Below are 26,259 nucleotides of genomic sequence, written 5' to 3' on the forward strand. Positions count from 1 at the left end.
ACCTGTGGGATATATGTCTCTATGTCTCTATTTGCAGGTGGTTCCCCCCTCTTCTCCAACAAATATTGCAGCAACCTCTGTTTTGGATGTAGGTGCATTATCATCAAAGGCAGATATTGTTGAGATATCAGAGACATGGTGTCACACAGATATAAGCCATGCAGAATTGGAATTTGGGGAGTACAATGCGTACAGAAGTGATAGACAGGGTAGGAAGGGAGGAGGGATTATGCTGTTAGTTAAGAAATACAAAACATCTAAGGAAGTGCATACAGTTGACACGGGTGGACAGTGCAATGTTGAGTCTGCTTGATGTGACATAAACTGGGAAAGGGAAAATGACAGTGGGAGTGTGTTATAGGCTTAATGACTCTGATGAGTACAAGGAAACAGTTGTCCAGAGAAATAAAGAGTGGGCCATTAATTCAGAATGTCATGTAATGGGGGATTTTAAAATTCCAGATACTGACTGGAACTTGTGGATTGGTCACTCACACATTAGTAAGACTTTTGTGGATTTACTGAAGGATTGTTTTCTACAGCAACATGTTCGAGGGGTGTAATACTCTTGTGTGTTAGTGTAATACTCTTGATTTGGTTATCAGCAGTGATTATTCATGCATTAAGAATTTGCAGATAAAGGAACCACTAGGTGACAGTGATCACAGTGTACTGATGTAGGATTTACTTAAAGATGTAACTAACATCATGGGTAAAGGGAAGGGTTTTTGTTTTAGTAAGGGTGACTACAGCAGTCTCAGACAATTTTTAAATTCTGTATAGTGGGATCAACTGATGATGTTACCAACGATGAATTCTAAATGGGAAGCCTTCACAGACTTAACCTTGGAGGCTACTAGGCTTTTCATACCAACTAAGAAATACCGTTAGGGGTTCAGGCCTAAATGGATGTCAGATGAATTAATGAGGCTTGCAGCAGAGAAGAAAAATGCATGGAATGCATATAAAGTATCAGGCGACACAGAAGCCTGCAGCAGATATAAGCTAGTCTGTAATCAAATCACAAAGGAGGTTTGGCAGGCAAAGGCAGATTACAAGAAATCTTTGGCAAAGGAAGCAAAGAGTTCTTTACTTATGTAAATTCTAGAAGGAAGGGGGTGAATCAGATTGGTCCACTTAACATAGATGGTTCGATTATTGATTATCTTGCTCAAGTAGCTGATAAACTGAATGAGTATTTTTAAAGGAGGGGAATGCCAGAAGTTTATCAAACTTTAACGGGGAGCTAAGCGATTTTGTAATAACTGAGTTGAAGTTAAACATAAAAAAGACGGGATCCGGAAAAGTTGTCCCCCGCATTTCGCCCCCGGCACATTTCGCACCCCGCATTTCGTCTCCCACATTTTGCCCCCAGTAGATAATGAATAGGCTATAGAAATGTAAATAATACACCTAATTTTTTATTAATTCTAATTTATTTTGTTTTAATAGAATGAATCAATCAAAGGTAATCAATCATAGAATAAATGCACATTATTATTGTTTAAAACTCGAAGTTGTATGCAATGCCTCTAAGGTAATCAATCACATTACGATTTTGAAAATCTTGGACTATTCTTTTGATTCTAGCAGAAATTGCAGCATACTTCTTGTTCCATCAGAAAACCACTCTTGGCTACGCGCCAATAACTGAAGATTGTTACTAGTGGAAAAAATAAGCATGCGACCCGGGAGCAGTTCGTCCTGAGAATCATACATTAAAAACTATTTAATAGATTTGATAATTGAGAGCTATTAAGTGCTCGATAATTCCTATATTCTATTATATTATAAATCAACAGGGATTACCTTTATTTTAGATATAGGAAGCTTCTTTTCCAACTCTCCTAGTCCAACTCGCTAATAATTCTTGAGGATGGCGATATCAATTTTGCAAAACAGGTGGGACATCTTCCCCACTGTCAGAACCGTAGTGTTCAGACTGTGCGGTCTGAACAATGAGCGCTCAAGACTTCTGTCTTCAAACATCATACCTCTGGCAGCAAGGAAACCATTACGTGGATTGGCATAAAATTAGATTTTTGAAGGTCTAAACTGTTTAATAAATATGGACCGATTATTTCTTTTGGTCCTGTAGCTGGACGACTTTAGAGTTAAATTTAGGGGTCTACTCATTATCTACTGGGGGCAAAATGTGCAAGGCGAAATGTGGGAGGCCACTTTTCCGTAAACCAAAAAAGACACCTGGGGCAGTATGGAATCTATCCAGTTACATTGTAGGAGACAGCAAGGGAAGTAAGCAAAGTCATGGGAGCATCCTTAGAGTCAGGGGAGATCCCCATGGACTGGAGATGTGCAAATGTATCCCCAATTCACAAAGGGGGTGCAAAGGGTGATACAAATAATTATAGACCTACCCGTTAGTTTAACTTTTGTTCTGTGGAAAATAATGAAGTCACTGGTTAAACAGGTGGTACAGGATCACTACACAAGACTGTAGTAATAGTTCAGACACAGCATAGGTTTGTTAAGGGGATGTCTTGTCTGATCCATTTCATTGGATTTTACAATGTGGTCACAATGGAACTGGATGCAAAAAATTATTTTGATATCATATACTTGGATTTCATGAAAGCTTTTGATACTGTTGTACATGGAAGGCTGCTGTACAAATTGGAGTGGTATGGCGTTAAGGGCAAGTTGCTGCAATGGATAAAGGGATGGTTGAGTGGAATGTGGCAGAGAGTGGTAATGAATGGACATTGCTCTAAGTGGACTATTGTTACTAGTGGAGTCCCCCATGGTTCGGTGCTGGGCCCATTGTTGTTTTGTGTATTTATCAATCAGGCTTAATGTCCAAGTTTGCAGATGATACAAAGGTTGGCAGGGTTGTTAATGACAGTATGCTACTGCAACAGGATCTAGAAAAGTTAGGCAGATGTGCTGAGAAAGCTGAGAAATGGCAACTGAAGTTTAACATTGACAAGTGCAAAGTACTGCATATGGGTAGCAGTAACCCAAGAGAAATGTACCAGCTGTGTAATACTACACTCAGGGAGGCGGAGAATGAAAAAGACCTGGGGGTAATTGTGTAGTCAGATATGAAGTTCTCTGAGAAGTGCAGGCAGGCTGCCAGAGCAGGTCATGGAGTTTTGTCAATGATATATAAGAATTTTGCTAGCAGAGATGAGGTGATTATCCCTTTGTATAAGGCAATGGTCAGGCCAAATTTTGAGTTCTGCATATAGGTCTGGAGGTCTCATTTTAGGAAGGAGGTAGAGTTGCTAGAACAAGTACAAAGAAAGGCGACAAGATTGGTGAGAGGAACAAAGGGGTACACCTACGAAGAAAGGCTTAAGTTCTGCAAGTTGCAGCATCTGGAGACTAGGCAACTGCGAGGCGATCTGATTGAAGTGTATAAGGCCTTGAATGGTTTGAGCAGGCTCAATGCTGACGAGATACTTCCGCTTGCTCAGACTAAGAACCTGAGGTGGCATAGATTCAAATTGAGGAAAGTCAGTTGTAGAATAGATGTGCAGAAGTTTGCCTTTAGCCAGCAGGTAGTTGATTGCTGGAACAGACTTCCATCTGAAACAGCTTTTGATACTGTAGCACATGGAAGACTGCTGTACAAATTGGAGAGGCATGGCATTAAGGGTAAGTTGCTACAATGGATAAAGGGATGGCTGAGTGGGAGACAACAGAGTGGTAATCAACTGACACTGCTCTTTGTGGAGTTCCCCAGGGTTTGGCGTTTGGCCCATTGTTGTTTTGTATATTTATCAATGATATCGATGAAGGTATATCAGGTTTAATGTCCAAGTTTGCAGATGATACAAAGGTTTGCAGGATTGTTAATGGCAGTAAATACAGTATGCTACTCCAACTGGATCTAAATAAGTTGGGAAAATGGGCTGAGAAATGGCAACTGAAGTTTTAACATTGACAAATGCAAAGTACTGCATATAGGTAGCAATAACTGAAGAGAAACGTACCAATTGTGTGGTACTACACTCAGGGAGGTGGAAAGTGAAAAAAACCTGGGGGTAATTGTGCAGTCAAATATGGAGTTCGCTGAGCAGTGCAGACAGGCTGCCAGGGCAGGTCATGTAGGTAGCTGCCAGGGCAGGTAGCAATAACTGAAGAGAAACGTACCAATTGTGTGGTACTACACTCAGGGAGGTGGAAAGTGAAAAAGACATGGGGGTAATTGTGCAGTCAAATATGGAGTTCGCTGAGCAGTGCAGACAGGGCAGGTCATGGAGTTTTGTCAATGATATATAGGAATTTTGCTAGCAGGGACAGAGAGGTGATTATCCTGTTATACAAGGCAATGGTCAGGCCACACCTAGAGTACTGTGTACAGGTCTGGAGGCCTCATTTTAGGAAGGATGTAGCATCTGGAGACTAGAGTTGCTAGAATGAGTACAAAGAAGGGCAACAAGTGTGGTGAAGGGAACAAAGGCGTGCTCTTACTAAGAAAGGCTTAAATTCTGCAAATTGCAGTGGCTGGAAAGTAGGCACCTGCGAGGTGATCTGGCTGAGGTGTATAAGGCCTTGAACGGGTTGAGCAAGCTGAATGCTGATGGGATTCTTCCTCTTGCTTAGACTAAGAACCTGAGGGGGGCGCAGTTTCAAATTGAGGAAAGATAGTTGGAGAATAGAGGTGCGGAAATTTGCCTTTAGCCAGTGGGTAGTTGATTGGTGGAACAGGCTTCATCTTTTGTTGTGGAAGCTGATAGTCTATATAAATTTAAGGCTGAGCTGGACAGGCATTTGGATCAAATGGAGGGGTGAAATGGGAGGGTTTTCTTTTTTTTTTGGCTGATGCTGCATAAGCCTGCTGTCTTGCATCTTATGCCTCTGCTAATGCTAATCTGTTGTTGTGGAAGTTGATAGCTTAAATAAATTTAAGGCTGAACTAGTAGACAACCATTTGGATTGACCAGATGGGTGAAATAGGAAGGTTTTTTTTTTTTTTTTTGGCTGATGCTGTATAAGCTTGCTTTCATGCATCATATGTCTCAACTAATGCTAATGCTAAATATATCGTCTCTCGTCTAAGTATGGGTCTTCTATAAATGCTATGCACACATTCATTGTCGGATTGGCCTGGATAATTGATGCATTTGTTTATATACTCGGAAAATGGGTTAACTTGTCCCAGCATCTCGTCCAATTGTTGCATTACTTCGGCCATACACCCTTAGCTTCACTGTTTTTCAAGCCATTTTGTTGTTGCTTCAGCAGAATGGAAAATACAAAGTTATCCATATTCTGGCTTATTTGGATATAGTGGTGAAACCAAATGGTAAATCTGGCTGTGTATTCTAAAACAGTATGGACCATTTCAAGGTGGAAATTTAATCTCTGTGCCCATTGATGTGAATGCCATTGCTGAGTTGTACTCTCATATATGTTCTCTGTAGTTTTATACTTCAAATGTATTCCCTGTAACCAGCTCTTGTAATAGAGTAGGTGTCTAAGACAGTGAGTCAAGTGAAACCTTTCCATCATGACAGCACTTGGTGTATTTATTCAATGTGTTTAATTCATGTCCCCACTATCTTGCATTGCAATACTCACAGTTGTAACACATATTTCCTATATCATGCTCTTCCACATTAATTACAACTTGTTGATTATTTGCATCCAGTACTTCTATTTGATTAGTCCTACGGCGTTTCGCCTGTCTTCTCATTTCCAACCTTGCTTCTCTTTCTTCAATGTTTTCTGTCTGTTTTCGTAGTTGTAGAGTCTCATTTCGGTCCCATAGTCTATTAGATCTCTCCTCTAATGTTTCATTAGCATTTCTTTTACATTTTCTTAAAGTTCTTACACACTATTCAGCCATTTTTACACTTCTTAAAACTTAGAACGGTTTATTAAAATTGAAGACAGTTAAAACAGCGATCATTTTAGGCATAGGTTGTCTTTCTTCAGTCGAAAAATGTTAGTACAAAAATTATTAAAGAATGCCCGGTATGGTGGACATGCAAGGTGAACCATGGGAATGGGTGCTGGCAACAATTAGCAGTTGGAAAATTTGGGCAGCATACCTAAGCATTTTATATATATATAGATTAGGAACCAGTAATCTAAGATTCTTTGAGGAATCTTTCTAGGATAGTTGAATAAAATCATTTCCAGCATTTACCCTTATGAAGCAAGCCCGCCCACCCACCCCATCAGTTTTGTGGAAGGAGATCATCAGATTTTCTGCTATGCCACTGTACACTGAAAGAACAGAATTCATGGGATACCTAGTTCCTGGGCAATGCAATGCTGTTACCCCTCTCGCTAGTGGATGAACCCACCACTTGGCAGGTATATAGGTACTCTGTATCACTGCATTCACATAAATGGTAATTCTTTTCATGTCAGAATGGATAAATGTCGTGAGTTACTTGACTTTGAAAGAAGAACGATAGTGGGTGCCCGACGCATGGGTCACTGTATCGCGGAGGTTGTACAGAAATTGCACTATCCCCGTTTGACAGTATCAAGAGTTTATTGGGAATACACCATTTTCGGAATAACATCTCATAGTGGACAGAGCTGTGAGCAGCGAAAGTTGGTGGATGAATGTGGCTGTCGATGTCTGTCTCGCATTGTTTCAGCCAATCAGAGAGCAACAGTGCCACAAATCACTGGCAACTTAAAAGAGAGAGGTGCCAGAAACGTCTCCACCAAGACCATCAGGCGATCATTAGCCACGATCGGTTATGGGAGCTGCCAACCCACCAAAGTCCCATTGCTAACACCACGACACAGGACTCTAAGCCTCAACTGGGCAAAAAAACATCGTCACTGGACCTTGGGTAATTGGAAATGGGTCTCCTGGTATAATGAGTCCCGTTTCCAGTTATTTCGAGTGGACGGGAGGGTGTGTATCTGGCAGAAACCACACGAAGCTATGCACCTGTCATGTAAACACGAAACTGTTGACGGTCAGTAATTGTCTGAGGCATGTTCAACTGGCACACATTGGGACATTGTATGTCTAGACACAGCTCTGAACGGTCCAGGTTACGTGTCCATCTTTGCAGACCATCTGCATTGAAACCCATGTTTAGTCTCTAGAGCAAAGTTTCCGGCACCCCCTCCCCCCATACTTCTCCTTCAACCCATGCACGGTACTAAGTACTATAGGTTTTGATACCTTTCGTGTTTGGGGTTTTCATTAAAAAAAATAAATAAATAAATTTCTTCATGGTCATCATCCACCCACAGGGCAGTGGACTCTTCCAGCAGGACAATGCACCTCCCCACAAAGCCGTGGTGACTAGAACATAGTTTGAAGAGCATTCCACAGATTTTACCACTGTGGAATGGTCTCCCCATTCATTGGACATAAACCCTGTGGAACACCTTTGAGATGCTTTGGAAAGGTCCGTTTGAGCTTTGGATCCTCCACTCAGGAATGCAACAGAATTATGGACAGCGGTGCAGCAAGCATGGATAGATGGAAATACGCGTGGAACGCTTTTGTGAACTAGTGGACTCAATGCCTCATTGTGTGACTGCTCTTATCTGGGGGAAAGGTGAGTCTACCCGTTACTAGGTAGGTATCCCATGATTTCTGTCCACTCAGTGTACATACCCTATATATAAGGTGGTCAAAATTCCAGTTCAATTTTTTAATATGACATGAGTATTTATCAATGTATTCTTTAAAAAACAGATCAATAACCAAGGTATTAATATTCAGTATCCACACCACAAGTAAGTACTGAAGTACATGTGATAAATTAAGATAAATTTATAACAAGACATTTCCTTCTATAAAGTTTATAGAGTATAAAGCCCTACTATAAAGTCTATTAAGTTCTACTATGAAGGTAGTAAAAGTTTCTTAATATAAAGAGAAAACTTGATGGTTCTACTGCATCCTCAGCTAAAAATAATATTATAATTGTTTTGGTAAACTTTGCCATCATTACTATTATTACTCTTTTATATGGGTTAGCATAATTTTGCAGATGCTTAATTACAAAAATTATTCTCAAAAGTTCCAATGAAAAAATTCATACAAATTAAACTGTGAAGTATATGTAAATAACTCCTAAATAAATAAATCTGAAACTATGGTTTCCAAAGAAAGATCTTAACCACAGCTCAAGAATCCTAACACCATATACAGAAATCCCTAACACCTGATACAGAAATTTCAGAATGTACCCATAAAAATATACACATCTGTCAATTAAATATTACACAGTTTAATTAATTACAAATAGTTTGTTAAGGGGAAGTCTTGTCTGACCAATTTGATTGGATACTATGACGTGATCACAAATGAGCTGGATGCAAAAAATAATTTTGATATCATATATATTTGGATTTGAGAAAAGATTTTGATACTGTTGCAAATAGAAGACTATTGTACAAATTGGAGCAGTGTGGCATTAAGGGCAAGTTGTTACAATGGATAAAAGGATGGTTGAGTGGGAGAAGACAGAGAGTGGTGATCAATGGACACAGCTCTTCGTGGACTAATGTTATTAGTGGTGTCCCCCAGGGTTCAGTGTTGGGCCCATTGTTGTTTTCTATATTTATCAATGATATTGGTGAAGTTGTATCAAGCTTAATGTCAAAGTTTTCAGATGATACAAAGGTTGGCAGGGTTGTTAATAACAGTAATGATAGTATGCTGCTGCAACAGGATCTGGAAAAGTTGAGCAGATGGGCAACAGAAGTTTGACATTGACAAATGCAAAGTACTGCATATGGGTAGCAGTAACCCCACAGTGCATACCAACTGGGTGGTGTTACACTCAGCGTAGTGGAGAATGGGACCTCGGAGTAATTGTGCAGTTAGATATATAGTTTTCTGAGCAATGCAGACAGGCTGCCAGAGCAGGTCATGTGGTCTTGTCAATGATATACAGGAACTTGGAGAGCAGGGTTAAGGAGGTAATTATTCCCTTGTATAAAGCAGTGGTAAGGCTACACCTTGAGTTGAGGCTTCTAGACCTGTACTGCGTACAGGTCTAGAAGCCTCATTTTAGGAAGGATGTACAGTTGCTAGAATGAGTACAGAGAAAGGCAACAAACTGGTGAGCGGAACAAAGGGGTGCTCTTACAAAGATAGGCTTAAGTTATGCAAATTGCAGCATCTGGAGACTAGTTGCCCACGAGGCAATCTGATTGAGGTGTATAAGGCTTTGAATGGATTGAGCTGGCTCAATGCTGATAGGATTCTTCCTGTTGCTCAGATTACAAACCTGAGGGGAGCATAAACTGAAACTGAGGAAAGGCGGTTGTTGAATAGATTGTGCAGAAATTTGCTTTTAGCCAGCGGGTAGTTTATTGCTGGAACAAACTTCATCTGTCGTGGAAGTTGATAGCTTAAATCAATTCAAGGCAGAAATAGAAAAATATTTGGAATGAATGGATGGGTGAAATGGGAAGGGTGAAATGGTTTTTTTTATTTTTTTGGCTGATGCTTTATAAGCTTGCTTTCTTGCATCGTATGCCTCTACTACTGCTAATATACATTTTTGATAGCAACCCTTCTTTAATGAATACTAGTGTTTTTATCCAGTCTCTGATATTATTAATTCAATGACATAATAAATGTAATTAGAGTGCAAACAACAAAACTGTTTGCATTAATAAAGAAAACAATCACTGTAGGTTATCTCTAGTTCAGTGAAAGGTTAAATGAATAAATATAACAGGGTTTCCTTTCCTTTTCTTTACATTTTTTTTATTCAAAACTTGGACTTCTTTACACCATACAAATAATTAAAGGGATTTCTGATACAGAGATTTCAGAATGTACCAATAAAAATATACACATCTGTGAAATTAAATATTACACTGTTTAATAAATTACAAATAGTCCACTTTTAATTTCACTAAATACAATTCCACAATACTTCTTAACACCATTATACATTTATAAAAAGCATTTTATCACTTTGATATTTTAAACAACATTCACCAACTTTAACAAAACACAGCAACAACTGAAAATGCAACTTATACCAGTTGTCATTTATAACAAATGCAACAAAAAACTACTTTTAACAAACGTATGAGATATTTCCTCTCATGAAGTGTAATGATATGCTCTTATCTAATGCCCAAGTTTTAACTCAAGCCAACACCAACATTTTTGGGCCTTATGAGTTAGATTTAATAATCATATATTTTTACACACCAAATCTGCCTGAGGAATGTTTGGAACTAGGAAAGAAGAAAGAGTTGTGGACAACTGTATATTTTCTGACAGTCTCTGGCCTTAATCATTCAAAGGTCTAAACACACACACAATATACATATATATATACTCATGTAAGAATTTGTCAACTTAAAATAGTGGAAAACATGATTAGGAACTTTTATTATGTCTTTTTTAAATGCTATAGTACATCTGAACAAGAATGTGTTCAATAAAGTTCAGCAATTTATCTAAAACTAGCTTTAATGGAATTACATTTTCATTTTTTGTAGGGATAAAATAAATACAAAAAATGGCAAAATATCAGATAACAAGATGACTCATTTAATTCCTATCCTACCGTACATTAAGTAGAAAACAATTTCTTAAAACACTAACTTGGACAGCTAACACTAACAACAGTTTGCACTTAATCTTAAAATTTTATCAACATGTTATATAAAAAATGCATTGTTTAATCTTTTACATTCATTATTTATAAACTAATAATGAATGAAATAGTAAACTTTATTACTAATAAAAAAAAACACATTTTAATGCAGATGGGGTTAACTATAAAAAATTACATTTTAAAGCAATCTATTATAGAGCAATGAAAATTAAATTAGATTTTAATTTAATTAAATAAAAATCAAAATGTAGATTTACAAATTTGACTCACAATTTAAAAAACAAAAAAGTAAAATAAAAACGATATATGGCTATATATTTCCAATTAATCACTTTTTAAATTATTACAAATGGATAATGTTATATTCAATGTAATTCAAAATGTAAAATTATGCTATCAGGACAGAACATAGATCAATATGCAATTTATTTTTAATACAGCTTCATGAGCAACAAAACTGAACACTATATTCAGTAAAAGCCACATAGAATTTCTAGAAAAAATGTCTACAAGGTTTTTTATTAAGTTTCTGCATGCTCGGCTGTGGGGAGGGGGGCGAATTCAAGAACAATATGAAATTTGTTGGAAATATCCAGTTATAAAAACTTTCTGCAACCAGATATTTTAATTGATCACTGTAGATTGTAGCAAAGTTTAATTGTTATACTATTAGTGCACTATTCATTTTTTCTCTTCAAGATTTTATCATATATTACTTAATAAATATATCGATGTTCATTTGCAACATTTTCACGTTTTATCTTATTTTAGACAGACTTTCTTGACATTTGTGTAAACACAGTAACATATTTTAGTTTTTAACATACAGTAGGCACAACCATAGCTGTGTGACCAGAATGCAAATACAGAGTTATGTACACATCATGTCAAATCCACATGATGCTATGAAATACGGCAATAATCCTGTATTCTATATTTCATTAACTTCCACAATCACAGATTATAATTATTTTTAAATTAACAATTTAAACACACATGCATATATAATGTATATGTATGCAAAATCATTTCCCACTAAATTTAAGGGTCTTCATCCTTTAACATGTCTTTGGAACAACATTCCCAGAATACTTTTATTTCTGTGGGCATCACTGATGTAGGCATATGGGGCAGGAATGTATTCTTTATAAATGAATAAATGGTTGTTCAGGTAAACTAATATCATAGGAAGGAAGGAAGAGAAGAGGCTACGACAGCATTCATTTAATCACGTAGTTGTTCTGCCACTGATAACTGCTGAGATATATTTTCTAGATTAAAACTACTATAGCATTATCTTAATATGAAGGTAATATATTCAGAGAATAATGTACTAATCTGAGAGTTTGTCAATGCTACAGTTATTTTGAGAGAGAGAGAGAGAGAGACAGAGAGAGAGAGGGGGAAGAGGAGGAACTGATCCTGTCATCAACAAATGCCATATTAATGCAGTACACATCAAAAGAGATGAGCATAGTACATGTTACATTGAAAATAGTACTGAATCCCAATTTCACTGGTTGCAAATTTTGAAAAGTTGCAAGAGATAAACTTAACAAATTAGTACCACAGTGTCGTCCAAGAAATAAATATTTTATAAAACAAACTATTTTTAGTTATATTTTATAAAACAAACAAGCTATTTACAGAACAACAAAACTTACATTTCTTCAGAATTTAAAAAGTAGTATGAAAACAAGTGATTCCTTCATTCAAAGATAAACTAAATTAAAATACACAAGGGTGATATGTGTTGGATATGTTATCGTGGTCATATAAGCTATAATATTACATCAAAAATTTATAAACTTTAAATTTATATAGTGCTAGCAGTAAAATATGTTATCAAATTTAAAACAATTAAATTGTGCCAATTTCAACAACTACAGAATGCCTATTTATAATGTTCAAATTAGCCATCCTAAAATGAATTGTAATATTAATAATTTTATAAAAACATATCTGCACAAACATAAAATTATGCAGAAGTTGGAAATCATATTTTTATATAAAAATCTACATGTATTTTATATACATGATATTTCTTCTATTTTGCAGAGAGAAGCAAAATACAGCATTACTAAACTTATATTTTCATTAACAGTTGAAGTAGCAATAAGCAATATACGTATACACCTCCAATGGCATTCATCTCTGAGTCCTGTTATTAATAACATGTATCAGTTTCATTTAAATGTTTAATATTTTTCATATTTTAAATATAATTTTTAGTAAATTTAATTTATATTAATAGAGTTTAATTTCTCTTATATAGTAAATTTCATTTCTGTTATCCACTAGAAATGTAACAGCTATTTTAACTAAGAAGCTGAAAAACAAAAATGTAGTTAAATCCCTTAGGGAAATAAATTTATAAAATTCCCCCAACCCCCCATGAATGTAATCAACCACAATATTGGACATGCAAAAGTGCATTAGTTGGACATTGCACAACACTGCACTGCCACAATCCATCATTTATAAATGTTCAAATCTGGGTAGAGTTTGTTTGCAGTAACTATGACATAATACTAGGTTTATTCACTTGGCTTTATTTGTGTCTCAATATATTCATTTTAGTAAAATCAAATTTTAGTAAACAGTCATCTTCCCTATTATTCATCCTTTACTGTCAATAAACTGTGTTACTTTTCACATAATTTTTTCCACCTGTTATTGTAATAAACTCCATATCAAACATTTTAATACCATGTAAAATTACTTGCAATCTTTTCTTCTATGACAGTCTCAATAACAAACATTTTCTATACACCTTAAGCAGGAATTTTCTGATTATGAATGCATTAAATTAACAGAAAATAGTTATATTTTGAATTAATTTCTAATGAAACTTGTTTCAAAGAATAAACTGTGGGTATACAATGCAGAAAATCTGTAATTTTTGAAGTATGTGGCAAAATATCATATATAAACTTGAAATGACAAACAGTTGGAAAACATGTTGGGTGATGACAAATGAAACAAATTGCTACATATACTTTCAGTTGATGGTAACTACTAACCCTAAGGAAAGAGTATGTGACTTTCCATTGTAGCTTTTGATCCTTAGCCCACATTTATTTCTCATAACAGATATAATTATATAATACATATATGTGTATATTATTTTATTTATAAAATACTTTAAGAAAAACAAACAAACAATTTATTTTGGAAATGGTTAAAATAAAATTTTAGTAATAAAGTAATAATAAAATAAGTAGTTTATAAAATTTAATAGACTACTTATTTTTATTCTCAGACTGAGAATAAAATAAGTAGTCTACCTAGTTAGCTCTCCCTCCATGTTTTGATCAACGTTGGTAACCCAACATCACTTGGTCTTCTACAATGAACAATTACTAAGTTACTCTCCTGACCACATGAGCAGTCCCACAATCCAATCCTGGTACCTTATTTTTTCTTTACTACCATAATGGCTGTTGACATACCACTAAATACTTGAGCATCTTAGGTATGTATAAATACTGTTGAATGATGCTACATACCTTCATAATAATAATAATGATAATAAATGCACAGATATATTTTCTCATGTTTTTAAATTAATTTATTACATTAAATGGTTTTCAATTCAACACCATAACAAATTTTGTTACATTCAACTTCATAAGCACAGTTATAAATGTTATAATTAATTTATGCATCAATTTTATTATAGACTATTTAAGTAAGAAACTCAAATCAAATTTCTAAAAATTTTATGTTCTTAGCATATAAATTGTGACTGTCATGGGCTAATAATTTCATTATGGATCTCATCCTTCTGGAAACTGTGTGAAGAAAGCTGCACAAAATTGATATATATATACACCTAACAATCATATTCTTAAAAATTATAAAAAATGTACTAATAAAGAATGATATTCTTTATTCTAACACTATATTTGGTAATAAGAACAAACAGCATTTTTAGAAAAGCAGTTATTTTACATTTAAAAAAAAAAAAAAAAGTTATATATATATATATATATATATACACATGCACACACGAGGCCTCCATAGTCGAGTGGTCAGGAGCGGGAGTGCAGCAGCACACGTTCTTTGAGTAGACCGAGGTTCAAGCCCCCCCCGACTGCTAAATACGGTCGATCTGCCAACTGCACTGGACCAGCGTGGTAGATTATGGTGCATTTCTTTCAACATGAATTGTTGAGGAGGCTTCAATCCTGCAGTGGATTGATAATGGGTGCAGTTTACCTTTTTTTTACACACACAATTTTGTGTGTAAAAAAAGGTAGTTTGTGTGTCAAACACAAACTACCTTGCTTCCAAAACAGAACATTTCAAAGCAAGGGAAATCAAAATTATGCAAGAGAGCTATGCACGAGCAGGCTTACAGTGAATTTTTTTCACCAACACAAATTTTTATGGTTATATTTTATCAATTAAAAATTATTCCATGATGTAGGTTAAAACTGAAGAAAATATTGGGCACACCTATAATGATATGATTTTATTTATAATATTTTAACAGTTATTTTTAATTTACTAGCTATTTTAATATTAAATTTTAAGGACACTACAACAAAACAGAACAGTATTGCTTACTTAAAGAAAACTTTTCATTAGCCTAGCAGTAGTAACCTGTAAGTGCATTCAAAATTGTGAAAATCTGAATAAAATAATAAAAAAAAAAAAAAAAACACATATTAATGGACTATCCCACAAATGCAAGGAATCTCATTTTTCATCTCCCTTGCCAGTTACTTAGGAAATACTTCATTAGTACAGAATTGGTTTCACTAGTTTTTTTATTATTGTAATAATAGCAGAATTGCCATGTGAAGCAATGCAGAAAGCTTATTTTGTGTTGAAGTGTGGGAAGCTGAATTTCATAAATGAAGAGTAGATTGTTGTGGTACAAGTGACTGAAGAGTGCGTGAAAATCAGAAATTTTATTTCAGTTCATACATCACAAACAATTTTCATCCAGCTATTTTCTAGTATATGTTCAAAATAGATTTTATTTCTATTAAATGACTATTTGTCTGTTGCAATAAATATGACTTCAAGGACTCATATCATGGCATACATCTGTATTAAAGATAACTGTTTTCTATAAATATTATCAGGAGTTCTTCCTTGTTGGCATTATGATTTAAGCTTCTATCTGCTTATTAAAAAAAAACAAAACTCTGGTGGTAATACTCTGTGGATGAAATCTGTGTGTGGATACGGTATTCATTTGAGTTGTTCTTTGATGTTAGTGACTTGAGACGTGCACACATCAGAATCACTATCACATCATGCAGTTTCATTGCTAATGTTCTTATTAAGCAATAAAGTTTAGAACTAATAAAAACTGTTGATGCTTCCTAATTGAACCAATGATAAAGTCATTGATTAAAACACATCATATATAAAAAAATTATACTGTCTTTAAAAAAGCCTGATAAACATAATACATGAGAAGTTACACGAACTGTTGTCACTGAATTGACCAGTGGTTTCTTTAGTTTTAGGCAAGAGAACAAAGGATTAAATAAAAGATTAAACCAAATGCCACTTGGAGTATGCTCAACTATTCAAGTGCAACAATCCTACAGTATTTTCATAAAAGTGACCATTCCACAAAGAGTGGGGAACATTTCATGAAGAGTTTCACTCTTCATTAAATAAAGATGAGAGAGAGAGAGAGAATGAAAAACAGTGACTGTGATGAATATGACAGTTATTATAAACAGATAGAGTAAGAAAAGCAGATCTAAATATCTTATTATGATGATTATTAATTTTCCCTGAGATCAAATTAGAAATGATGAGTCAGTTACTAATTGAGAAGCAATATATTTGTGAACCAACTAGATGGGTGCTTCCTGTATCAACATGTTAAGAGTATCATAACATTCTTGAACAAGGGTTTTAGTAAAGATTTACTGAATTAAGAATTTTCAAATAAAAGTACCATTAGCAAATAAAAAATCAGTCTGTTAATAAAGCATATCCAAAAAATAAATAATAATAATTACACTCAGTGCACAATATGTTAAAAACAATACTGCTCAGCAAGGAAATTGAAAATATGTTGCATGTGTATACAGGAAGAAAACTGATTTCCCTAGCAATCCCTTAATGGTGTATTTATTTTATAGGAGTAAAGTGGGCAAGTGATATAACTTAGTTTTGGATTGAGATTGATAGCACTGATCTGTAGGATGGATATAAACACCACTGTAGTAAGAGACATGGTGATGTGTTCATGCACAACACATGTGTTATATTCACTTTTTTTAAAATAGATCAATGAGCAATCTGCAAATTGGAAGGTGAAACAACAAGCAGCTGAGAACACCCAAACCAGGTCAGGTTTGTTCTCATATAATCATTTATTACTTCAAGTGGTCTTGTTAAAACCACGAACTACAGAAGGGTTGGCCAAGCTTGTTTATGTGAATACAGGCGACCCCTGTTTAACACGGTACTTCTACAACATGGTTTTGCTCTAACACGATTGATAAATTGCGGCAATCCTTACACAACATGGTACTTATATAGCGCGGTTAGAGAATTTCGGTAAACCTTGCATAACAGGGTATTTTTGAGCTTTTGTGCTGGGAAAACCCTGCTATTATGTTGGATGTAATTTTTCAACATTTCCACTCTTTTTGAATTTCCGCTGTTGACTTGCTAGTCAAAAAAAATTATTGAGAAATCCCTGTATTTTATTTTGTTATGAAATCCCAGTGTTACGTTCTGTGCTATTGAACTTTTGGGAAAAATCTAGATTTCAAAGTTTTATTACTATTGGATAGCACACCAGGCCATCCAAAAGATTTAACTCATCCAAATGTCGAAGTTATGTTCCTACCACCACAGTTGTACTAGGTTAATACAACTTCTTTCATTCAGCCAATAGATAAAAGCATTATATCCACTTTTAAACCTCATTACATCAGAAAATAATTACAATGGATTTTGGAAAAAAAATGATTCCGAATCTACTGAAGTAATGGAGGCATTTCTCAATTGTGGACTGTATGATAATCATAGCTTTATTGCTGAAAGAAGTAAAACCGTCAACATTAAATGTATGTGGAAAAATGTATGGCTAGAGTCAGTTCATTCAGGAAATATGGTTGAACCAGCCGAAAATGGAATCGGTGTAAGTAGAACTTGCTATGTCGGTAGGAGGGGAAGGTTTTGATGATATGACTACCGAAGCCCTCATGGGTAGCACAGTTGATAGAATCACTCTCCTCCCCACACCAGGTGGAAAAGACCTGAGTTCGAATCCTGTCAATGATGGGAGGAATTTTTATGGGTCTTTTTCACAACATGGCTAAGTTAGTTGGGCTCAGGCAAGGTTAGCATGGTTTTTTTTCTGGAAATTCGGGTTTTTGTCTAGCAAACAGAAAATGGACCTCAGGACACACACAATTTATAGACAATATACACAGAGTAACGTGGCCTTAGTTGCTGATCCTCCTAAAAAAAAAGATATGATTACTGAAGACGTTCAAGAATTACTGGTAGAAAAAGAGGCTGGCGAAGTGGATTTGGTGGAAATGGCATCAGAGGTAAACCAAATCAATTCAGAGGATTATAGTGCAGATGAAAATTCTGAAGTTCCAAATTATACACTAAAAAGCATATGGGAAGGCATAAAGTTAGCCGAGCAATTAGAATCTTATTTTTTGAATGCAGATTCTTGAATGAAAGGAGCTCAAAGTTCAAAAGGGAGCTTCAAAAATGCTTAGTTCCATATGATGAAATCCACAAAGATTTAACAATAGCAAAAGCAAACAAACCCAGATTACTGATTTTTTTAAAAAGAGCAGAAGATACAAGAAATCTGGAATGGTGTATTTTTGTTAGCTTTTGGAAAATAACTTCCCCTTTTTGTACTTTTTCTTAGTCCCATATAACATGGTTTCACACAACACAACATTTTATAGGAACCTAACTACCATGTTATACAAGGGTTACCTCTATTATTAAATAAAATTCATGTAAGCAATAAAAATGTATCCTTGAGATTGAGTCATTTCAAATTCACAATTAACAGCTTCATTTTAACTATATCTAATATGCTTATTAATAAGTGAAGTAACATGAAAATCTGTTGTAAACTGACTGGGAAAATACTGTTAATAAAAAAAATGAAGTAATTGTTTTGGGGGTGTGCATTTTCCCAATAGTGAAACATCACATGAATAAAGGCACAATAATTGATTCTGAGAATTTTTGGTACCTTCCTAAAGAAAGTCAGATCTATATTCTTGTAAGAATAAAAGTTAGTGTGTCAATTTCTTGAAAAATGCCAACTGGTATTAAAACTATTAGCTACTATGTTGTACTATTCCTGAGTTTCTTTAATTTTTAAAAATTTCCAATGCTTTAAGAAAAGTCATTGAAGGATGCTATCAAATAAAATTGTGCTGTCTTGAAAGCAAAACACAATGTGAAATCTTTATGCTGCAGCAAAACAAAATGCAAAATCACCAACTACTTTAGACGACATTGTGGATTTTAATAAAAGTATTATTTTGAAACATGAATTTTTATTAAGTCCATATTTGTCTAAGAATCATAGTTCAAGCATCAAAGAGCCAATTTCAGCTCAAGGGCCAGTTTCCACTCTCACCTGACTCTAGAAAATGGATAACCTGATGCTGTTGTTGTTGTTGGTTTAGGGATTTATTAGGCACATCGGCAACTATGGCCATAGTGCGCCATATAACCTGATGCAAAGTGTATTGGACACTGTCTGATCTAGGTTAAAGTAGCATGAAATAAATGCAGCTGTACACAACTAGTTTATGTTTGATTCATATTTTAATGTGTAAATTCAGCAGAAATATTCACATAACTTTGATGATATTTGGTTTGCTAAAGTGTTTTTTAGTGGAAACAGACATTTTAGTGAATTAAGAATTGCTAAAATTGGATATTTAAGCAATGAGAGAAGGACTGTTTAGCCTGGTGAATCTCTGTTCCAGTTGCAGTTTGCAGGAACTGGTTATGAAGAACCTCATTCTATTGACTCAATGAGCTTAGTAGAAACACTGCATGCTAGTGAGGCATGTTTTTGTATGAGACACTGAGGGACCTCAGATCCTTGTATACCAAAGCTTGAATGGAAGGACTTACCAATACTGCTGACCAGATGATTCCCCATCATGGTATACGTTCCCTCTACTTCAACTGGTGATGGCCCCCAATCAAGTAGAATAACAGCTAGTGCCACTTGTTCCACATTTTATAGCAGTAGTTTCTTTTCACACTTTTATATAATCTATACAATCACAATCTTAATTCAGGGCATTTGTAAGACGAGGTCAAAAGAGCCACCAAATACCTTATTTAGACATGCTTTGCCAACCACACACTAAATACAGTAACACATCAATGGTGTACTGTGTTGTGATGTTTTATGTGCATATAAGCAGTTGCAATGCAAAGCTCCAGTAGCAACTTGAATGCATCAGAAGTTCAGTTTACATGGAGAGATCAGAGATTAATTATGCAATATTAAAAGGATGTGGGACTACCTATATACATACAGAACAATTACTAGTGAACATAACCCATTGAAATCAACAAGGAATTGAAAGGAGCATATTTTATCAATATAAAAATGTCTTTTTAAAAAATTAACCTAATCCAATTAATAATTAAATATCAGTAATACAGTCGAAGCTGTTTATAGCAATCCCTGGGGGAATGAGAAAAATGGCCACTGTATCGAAAGGACATTTTATTGATAGTTCAGAAAATCACCGAGAGAACAAAGAAAGGTTTGAACATTTAATAAAATTCTACTAATATAATCTAATTCGGCTTCTACAGTATTAAAAAAGAAAATGAAGATTGCACATTTTTACTGTACTGTGCCATAAAATTAATTTGTAAGTTATGAATATATTGTAAATACTGTATGTACATTAATACAGTAGTACATATGTACAGTATCTATGTATATGTGTAACACACATATATATCAAAGCCTGACAACAGACAGGGCAATTGATTTCACATTTTTAATATAATCCGTCAAAATGCACTGATTCAGTGGCAGAGCACATTTTAAAAGAGAATTGTGAAGGCACATGATTGCAGTTAGGATGCACTTGGAAAAGCAATGTAGAGGTTATAATTCCTTCATGAGCATCCTTCAATGCTCAACCATGGTAGGTTGTTCTTCTTCGTCACTACAAATTTCAAGTTTCATTATGTCTGCATCCACTTCAGTGTAGTGTTAAAATCACATTTCCCTCTAATTTTTAGTGATGACACATATCCTCAAAATTTTTATTCACCTTTATCCGACTTTTCTTCACAATTAATAGTGGAAGAAGCATATCAAGCTTCATTCATTGCATCATTCAAGGCGACAAAATCCACAATGTCGTCTAAAGTAGTTGGTGATTTCACATTTTGTTTTGCTGCAGCATAAAGATTTCACATTGTGTTTTGCTTTCAAGACAGCACAATTTTATTTAATAGCATCCTTCAATGACTTTTCTTAAAGCATTGGATTACACCTTGATCAAGCAGTTGAAGAACTGATGTCATATTAGGTAGCAGGTACTTGACAATGAAGGCATGTGGGCCATTCACTTGACAATGAGGGATGGAGTTATTATTATTATTTTATATTCCTATGGTGCAAGGAAGCCCGAGGCTTATGCTGAACCAGCCAAAAAAAAATTCTCAAATTACCCTGAGAGAGAGAGAGAAGTACATGGAATCACCAAGAAAGAGAGAAAATTGATGATATCCAGCTGAGGACCCTGGGTGTGCCAAGCACATACTCACCAGATGTGAGCCCCTGGGTTATCCAAAAACAAGAAAATTTTTATATTCTCCTCACTCACTTTGACATCTAAACCTCAAAGCATCAGGGCTTCTGGGCTTCTGGGCTTTCCAAATGATCAAGGGTAGATGCTTCTCTGTGCTAGACACATTTTCCTCTAGGAAAATCACAATCTGCTGTTTTGTATTTTCTTCTGCCACTACATTTGTCACCCTTAATCAAAAATGTAAGCATTTTGCCTGGTAGCAACTTAAAATGTTGTTCCGGTCATACATAAAGAAAACATTTTTTAAAATGATTCTCCATTCCAATCTTTTGTAGCTTCAGTGCCAATGGCTGCACTTTTTCTGCACACTTAATATTCATCTAATGCACATATGATTCAGCCTTAGTTTAAAAATGATTTCTGTCTGTCTATGGGAATGTTTTTTTCCCCACATTATTAGATATTCCAAGAGTACCTTTTCAAGATACTTTGCCTTTTGTGCTCTGATCCAACCCCAGCGCAGCAGATTTCTCTAAGCTTTATCTTTTTTATGATCTTTCAACATGGTGAACTGTTTCATAATGCTAGTCTTTGAATATACATACTTGTAAAATCTTAATTTTGTGTGGGATTAGCAAAGCTACCTACTTTGTAAGGACCATACCAATAAACATGCAGTCTATACATACTGTATGATGAATTAAACTTCTAGTAAAAGTTAATTTTATTAAACCAAGCATGAGAAATTACCAATGAGTGATTTCTCATGGTAGTAAGCCTGCAAGCTCATCATGAGCTTCAATAAATTAGTGTTCTTTCATTTTGAATTGCTAAGATTGTAATAAAAAAAAGTAATAAAACGACATGGAGTTGTGGAAATTTTTGGGTTTTCATAGAGAATCTGTTTGTCTTCCAAAGTCTTTTTTTTTTTTTTTTTTGGTAGTTATTGGCGCATCGGCTTCTGTGGCCATAATGCACCTCCCAAGGTTTTTGCAGTACAGTACTTTGATCCAAGCGGGATTCGAACCCGCGACCTTTGGGTTGCCAGGTAGGCACTTTGCCCACCTGGCTAGCCCGGTCGGCTCAAGGTCATTAAAACAAATGTAAAATAGCATTAGGTTTATGGGAAATCAGCCAGAACCTAATGTACAGGTAATTATAATGTGCTGGAACATTAAAAAGGGAGTTGCAGTAAGGAGTTTCGACTGTATTAATAGCAAAAATAGGCATTTAACTTTAAATTATTGAATAAATTTGTCTGCAAAAAATATATGCCAAACCCAGATGCATAGTCTGAGTAACATGATTCATCATTCCACACTAATTTCTGAATTGCTGTGTCATATAAAACATGATTAATCATTCCACACAATCCTCTACCTGCTGAAAGGTCCACTGCTTCTGCTCTATGCTAGGTATCAGCCAGGATTATAAGATGACAACTTTGGGTTGTGAGCAGCAGAACAGCCACAGCATCCCATCCTATGCAATGTTTTTTTCATGGTAGTTTATCTACTGACTATTCCTGTTTTCTTGTACAGTATCACTTTATATTATGTATTCAAAAAATAAATAAATAAAATAAATAAGCTTTGTAAATTTTTAATGGTCACATATGAGGGTTTGGGTGAATGGTAGCATTACCTGTTGTCTTCTGTTGCTATATGAAGTTTTCAACAATTAACTTAATGTAACCCATTTGCTCTGATATTTGATGAATCTACATTGCCTAAAATGTGGCATCCTATTATTTCCACAGTGGCATAACCCCTATACATTTTATTTAAATTAAATTTCACATCTCATGGAACTGCAGTAATTAACCCCACTAACATGGATTAATTACTATGGTTCTGATGTACATAAAATTAAAATTAATTGTAAAATGTATATTTTATACAAAACTTAAAAATTAGACAATGTAATTTTTTTTACATTACATTTAAAAGTATGCACTAAATTATTTGCTACTGAATACATTTTATCTTACATTAATAAAAGAAATATAGTTTAGAAAAACAAAACAGAATAAATAGAACAGAACAATACATTCCTCTTCATTAGTATTCCTGATTTGGAGAACATCAAGCCTGTGCAATCGCAACATAACAAAATTAAATATCCAAACATATAATATGTATAAGAATAAGAACTCGCCCCACCTCAAATAAAACTAGTTATTTGATGCACTGCACATGACAAAGTAAAATTGCATTAAAAACAAAGATTTTTTTAATTTTTGTTCTTTACTGCTAGCTTCCTCACTGGATTACTAACCAAAAAATTTATTTGTTGCTTGTACATGGATATAGAAAAAGCAAAAAATGGCAGAAAAACAGTTTGTAGCATATGACTAGATCACATGGGCACATAGGCAATTATCTCTCTATCTCTTTGCCTCCAACTTAATGGATCTGTGAAAAGTCCCTTGATGGCAGAGTTTAAGACGGTGACATGGCACTGCCACTAGGATTCAGATGTTTACCTATTTTTATTCAGGTTATAATATTATAAGTATGAAAATTGTATGTAGTATTTCATACATATAATAATATTATCTTATGTATGTGTTACAAACAATTCCGTTGTGTTTTGCCGTGTCATCCTATCCGCAATAATATGCTGTAGACCCTCCACCTTGTCTTGTTCCATTCCCCCCTTTGCGATACCCCTACTGCAATGCTATTATTTCTCATAAGAAGTAAGTGTTGTAGTTTATTAGTGTGTCTCATGTTTATTCATTCGCTTGTGCCTGTTTCCTTATTTCGATAATTGATTTTAGATAAGCCCAATCATTAATATGTAAATATCTCTATCTTATTATGTAAATGTTGTAATTGGCAAAAGTAACTCTTCTTTTTGCAAACTCTAAAATCCAAGGTCAACCTAACAATTTTTAGTGAAACCGCAAGTGCTAACTTCTTAATAACTGATAACCTTTGTCTTAATGACACCCTCGCAAATTTTGGGATTAAATTTTTGCTAATGCAACATTTAAAAAATTTTATATGAAATTTCTGTGCTTCATATTGCAAAGTCGCATCAATGTATGCGTGGATTATGTTATATAAATAATCTCTCGTATTGGCGAAATGAAAGTGAACCTAAAAACCCCAACGAATTAAAAGGTGATACTAAAATGTGAATGAAGTGTCTCGTGTGAGGGAGAGAAACAAACGATAAGTCAAGTTATTCAGTTTATAGATTACTAATTAGACTCAAAAGACAATGAAGCCCAATATGTCCTATTATTATTAATCTTAAATTATAAGAGGAAACCTCATACCTTTTTAGTAGGACTGTAATTCTCTCGACTTACAGTCCTACTAAAAAGGTATGAGGTTTCCTCTTATAATTTAAGATTAATAATAATAGGACATATTGGGCTTCATTGCACTATCGAGTCTAATTAGTAACACAAAAAATATACTAATGTGGCAGACAACTACCCCCTCGCTCCCCAACAAAAGTCCAAGTTCTGATCCACAACCTATGTCAGCTTATAATGCCCTGCTGCAGTTTAGTTTGAGATTTATATGAACTTGTACCCTCCCACCAAGACACTGAGCCCATTTCTCCCAGATGTCCAGCAAAAATCTCAACTCTCGTAGATAACCAGCATAAAGAACAATAAATGAAGGCTACTCTTCCAAAAGACTGTGCCTGTTTAAACAGGCTAAGGACTAGTTCTACTATGCCTTTTATTCACAATGCAGTTTATATGCAAGCAGTTATTTTATTTATGTAATTTTCTTTGGTACAGAAAAAGCAAACAGCACTTTGACACATCTGACAATGTAAACAGCAGTGTTATTAAATTTAAAAATTCCCACCTAATGCAGTGCAGTGTACCATTTTGCCGTTTAGCTATAGGAGAATAAACATTTAAGCAATTATTATTTTATTTTATATATGTAGTAATTATTTTATTTATTTAATTTTACTTACAACACTTCAAAGAATTTGGAAATGTATATATCACTTGGTTTTATTAAATTTCCAAATTCCAAAAAAAACTTAAAAGGGATAGGTGAACAAATAATGTTGGAACTACCATTCTGTCTAATATCTTAGAATTTTATTTCTGTACAGCCAATAATACCTTATTTGATAATCTTTTATTTGACTATAAGAATATAATAAATACTACCAAGTTTGCACACTCTTTAAGTAAAATGGGAGTTTAGTGGTGGCAATGATTTTAATAGAATCTAGATTTCTATAATGACCACTCTTATACCACATGAATATTAAGATAGTTTTAGTTAATAGTTCAATAAACTATCTTAATATTCACATGGTATAAGAGTGGTCATTATAGAAATCTAGATTCTGTGGAAAACCACCACATAATGTCTTTCTCCAATGATTTTAAACTTTGCTGATTTGTACTCAAATCAAAATTATAACACAAAACACTGCTCTTCAACTGACTATACACAGGATTCAGTTATTCACTTAAAATTAAGGATAATTTATCTAATAATGTAATAAGTTCAGCATATAATAATAAATTAGGTACATAAGCAATAAATCAGACAAACCTATTCAGCCACACATCCTTACTTATCCTGGAAAATTACAGTCTTGTGTTCATAAAGTGATCATATGCACCAGTTTGACCAGGACCAGTGTCAGTTCCAGAGTACTTGTCCTGGTGTTCCCCCCCCCCAAAAGAGAGATTAAGTAAACATGCTTATAACAGAGCCAGTATTTGTGCTGACTGTTATAAGGCAATGTGAGAACTCCGAATAAACCATCTGTGATGCTGAACAACAATGCAGAATAATACATCAGATGATATTTGTACTTTTGTGATGTTTTATACTTTTGATACTTTTGTGATTAAGATTTATAAAATATTTATTTTCTATAATAATACAATAAAATGGTTTTAAAATAAATAATCTAAATAGAAGGAAAGAAAGCAACCACCAGGCTACCCCCCCTCC

At 34.6% G+C, this 26,259-nt stretch overlaps 1 protein-coding gene across 1 annotated transcript in view; it reads right to left on the reverse strand.

Moving 5' to 3' along the window:
- Window positions 1-11,583: 11,583 nt before the first annotated feature.
- The window catches only part of LOC150083072 (uncharacterized), a 112,840-nt gene continuing 98,164 nt past the window's right edge, over window positions 11,584-26,259 (reverse strand). The window contains exon 4 of the mRNA XM_090377010.1: window positions 11,584-11,795. Coding sequence (XP_090233136.1) covers window positions 11,762-11,795 — 34 coding nt within the window. The 3' untranslated portion in view covers window positions 11,584-11,761. The remainder of the gene's footprint in view (window positions 11,796-26,259) is intronic.

The sequence above is a fragment of the Mastigoproctus giganteus genome, chromosome 7, assembly GCF_048544385.1.
Source record: "Mastigoproctus giganteus isolate SK-2022 chromosome 7, ASM4854438v1, whole genome shotgun sequence".
Taxonomy (NCBI): Eukaryota; Metazoa; Arthropoda; class Arachnida; order Uropygi; family Thelyphonidae; genus Mastigoproctus; species Mastigoproctus giganteus.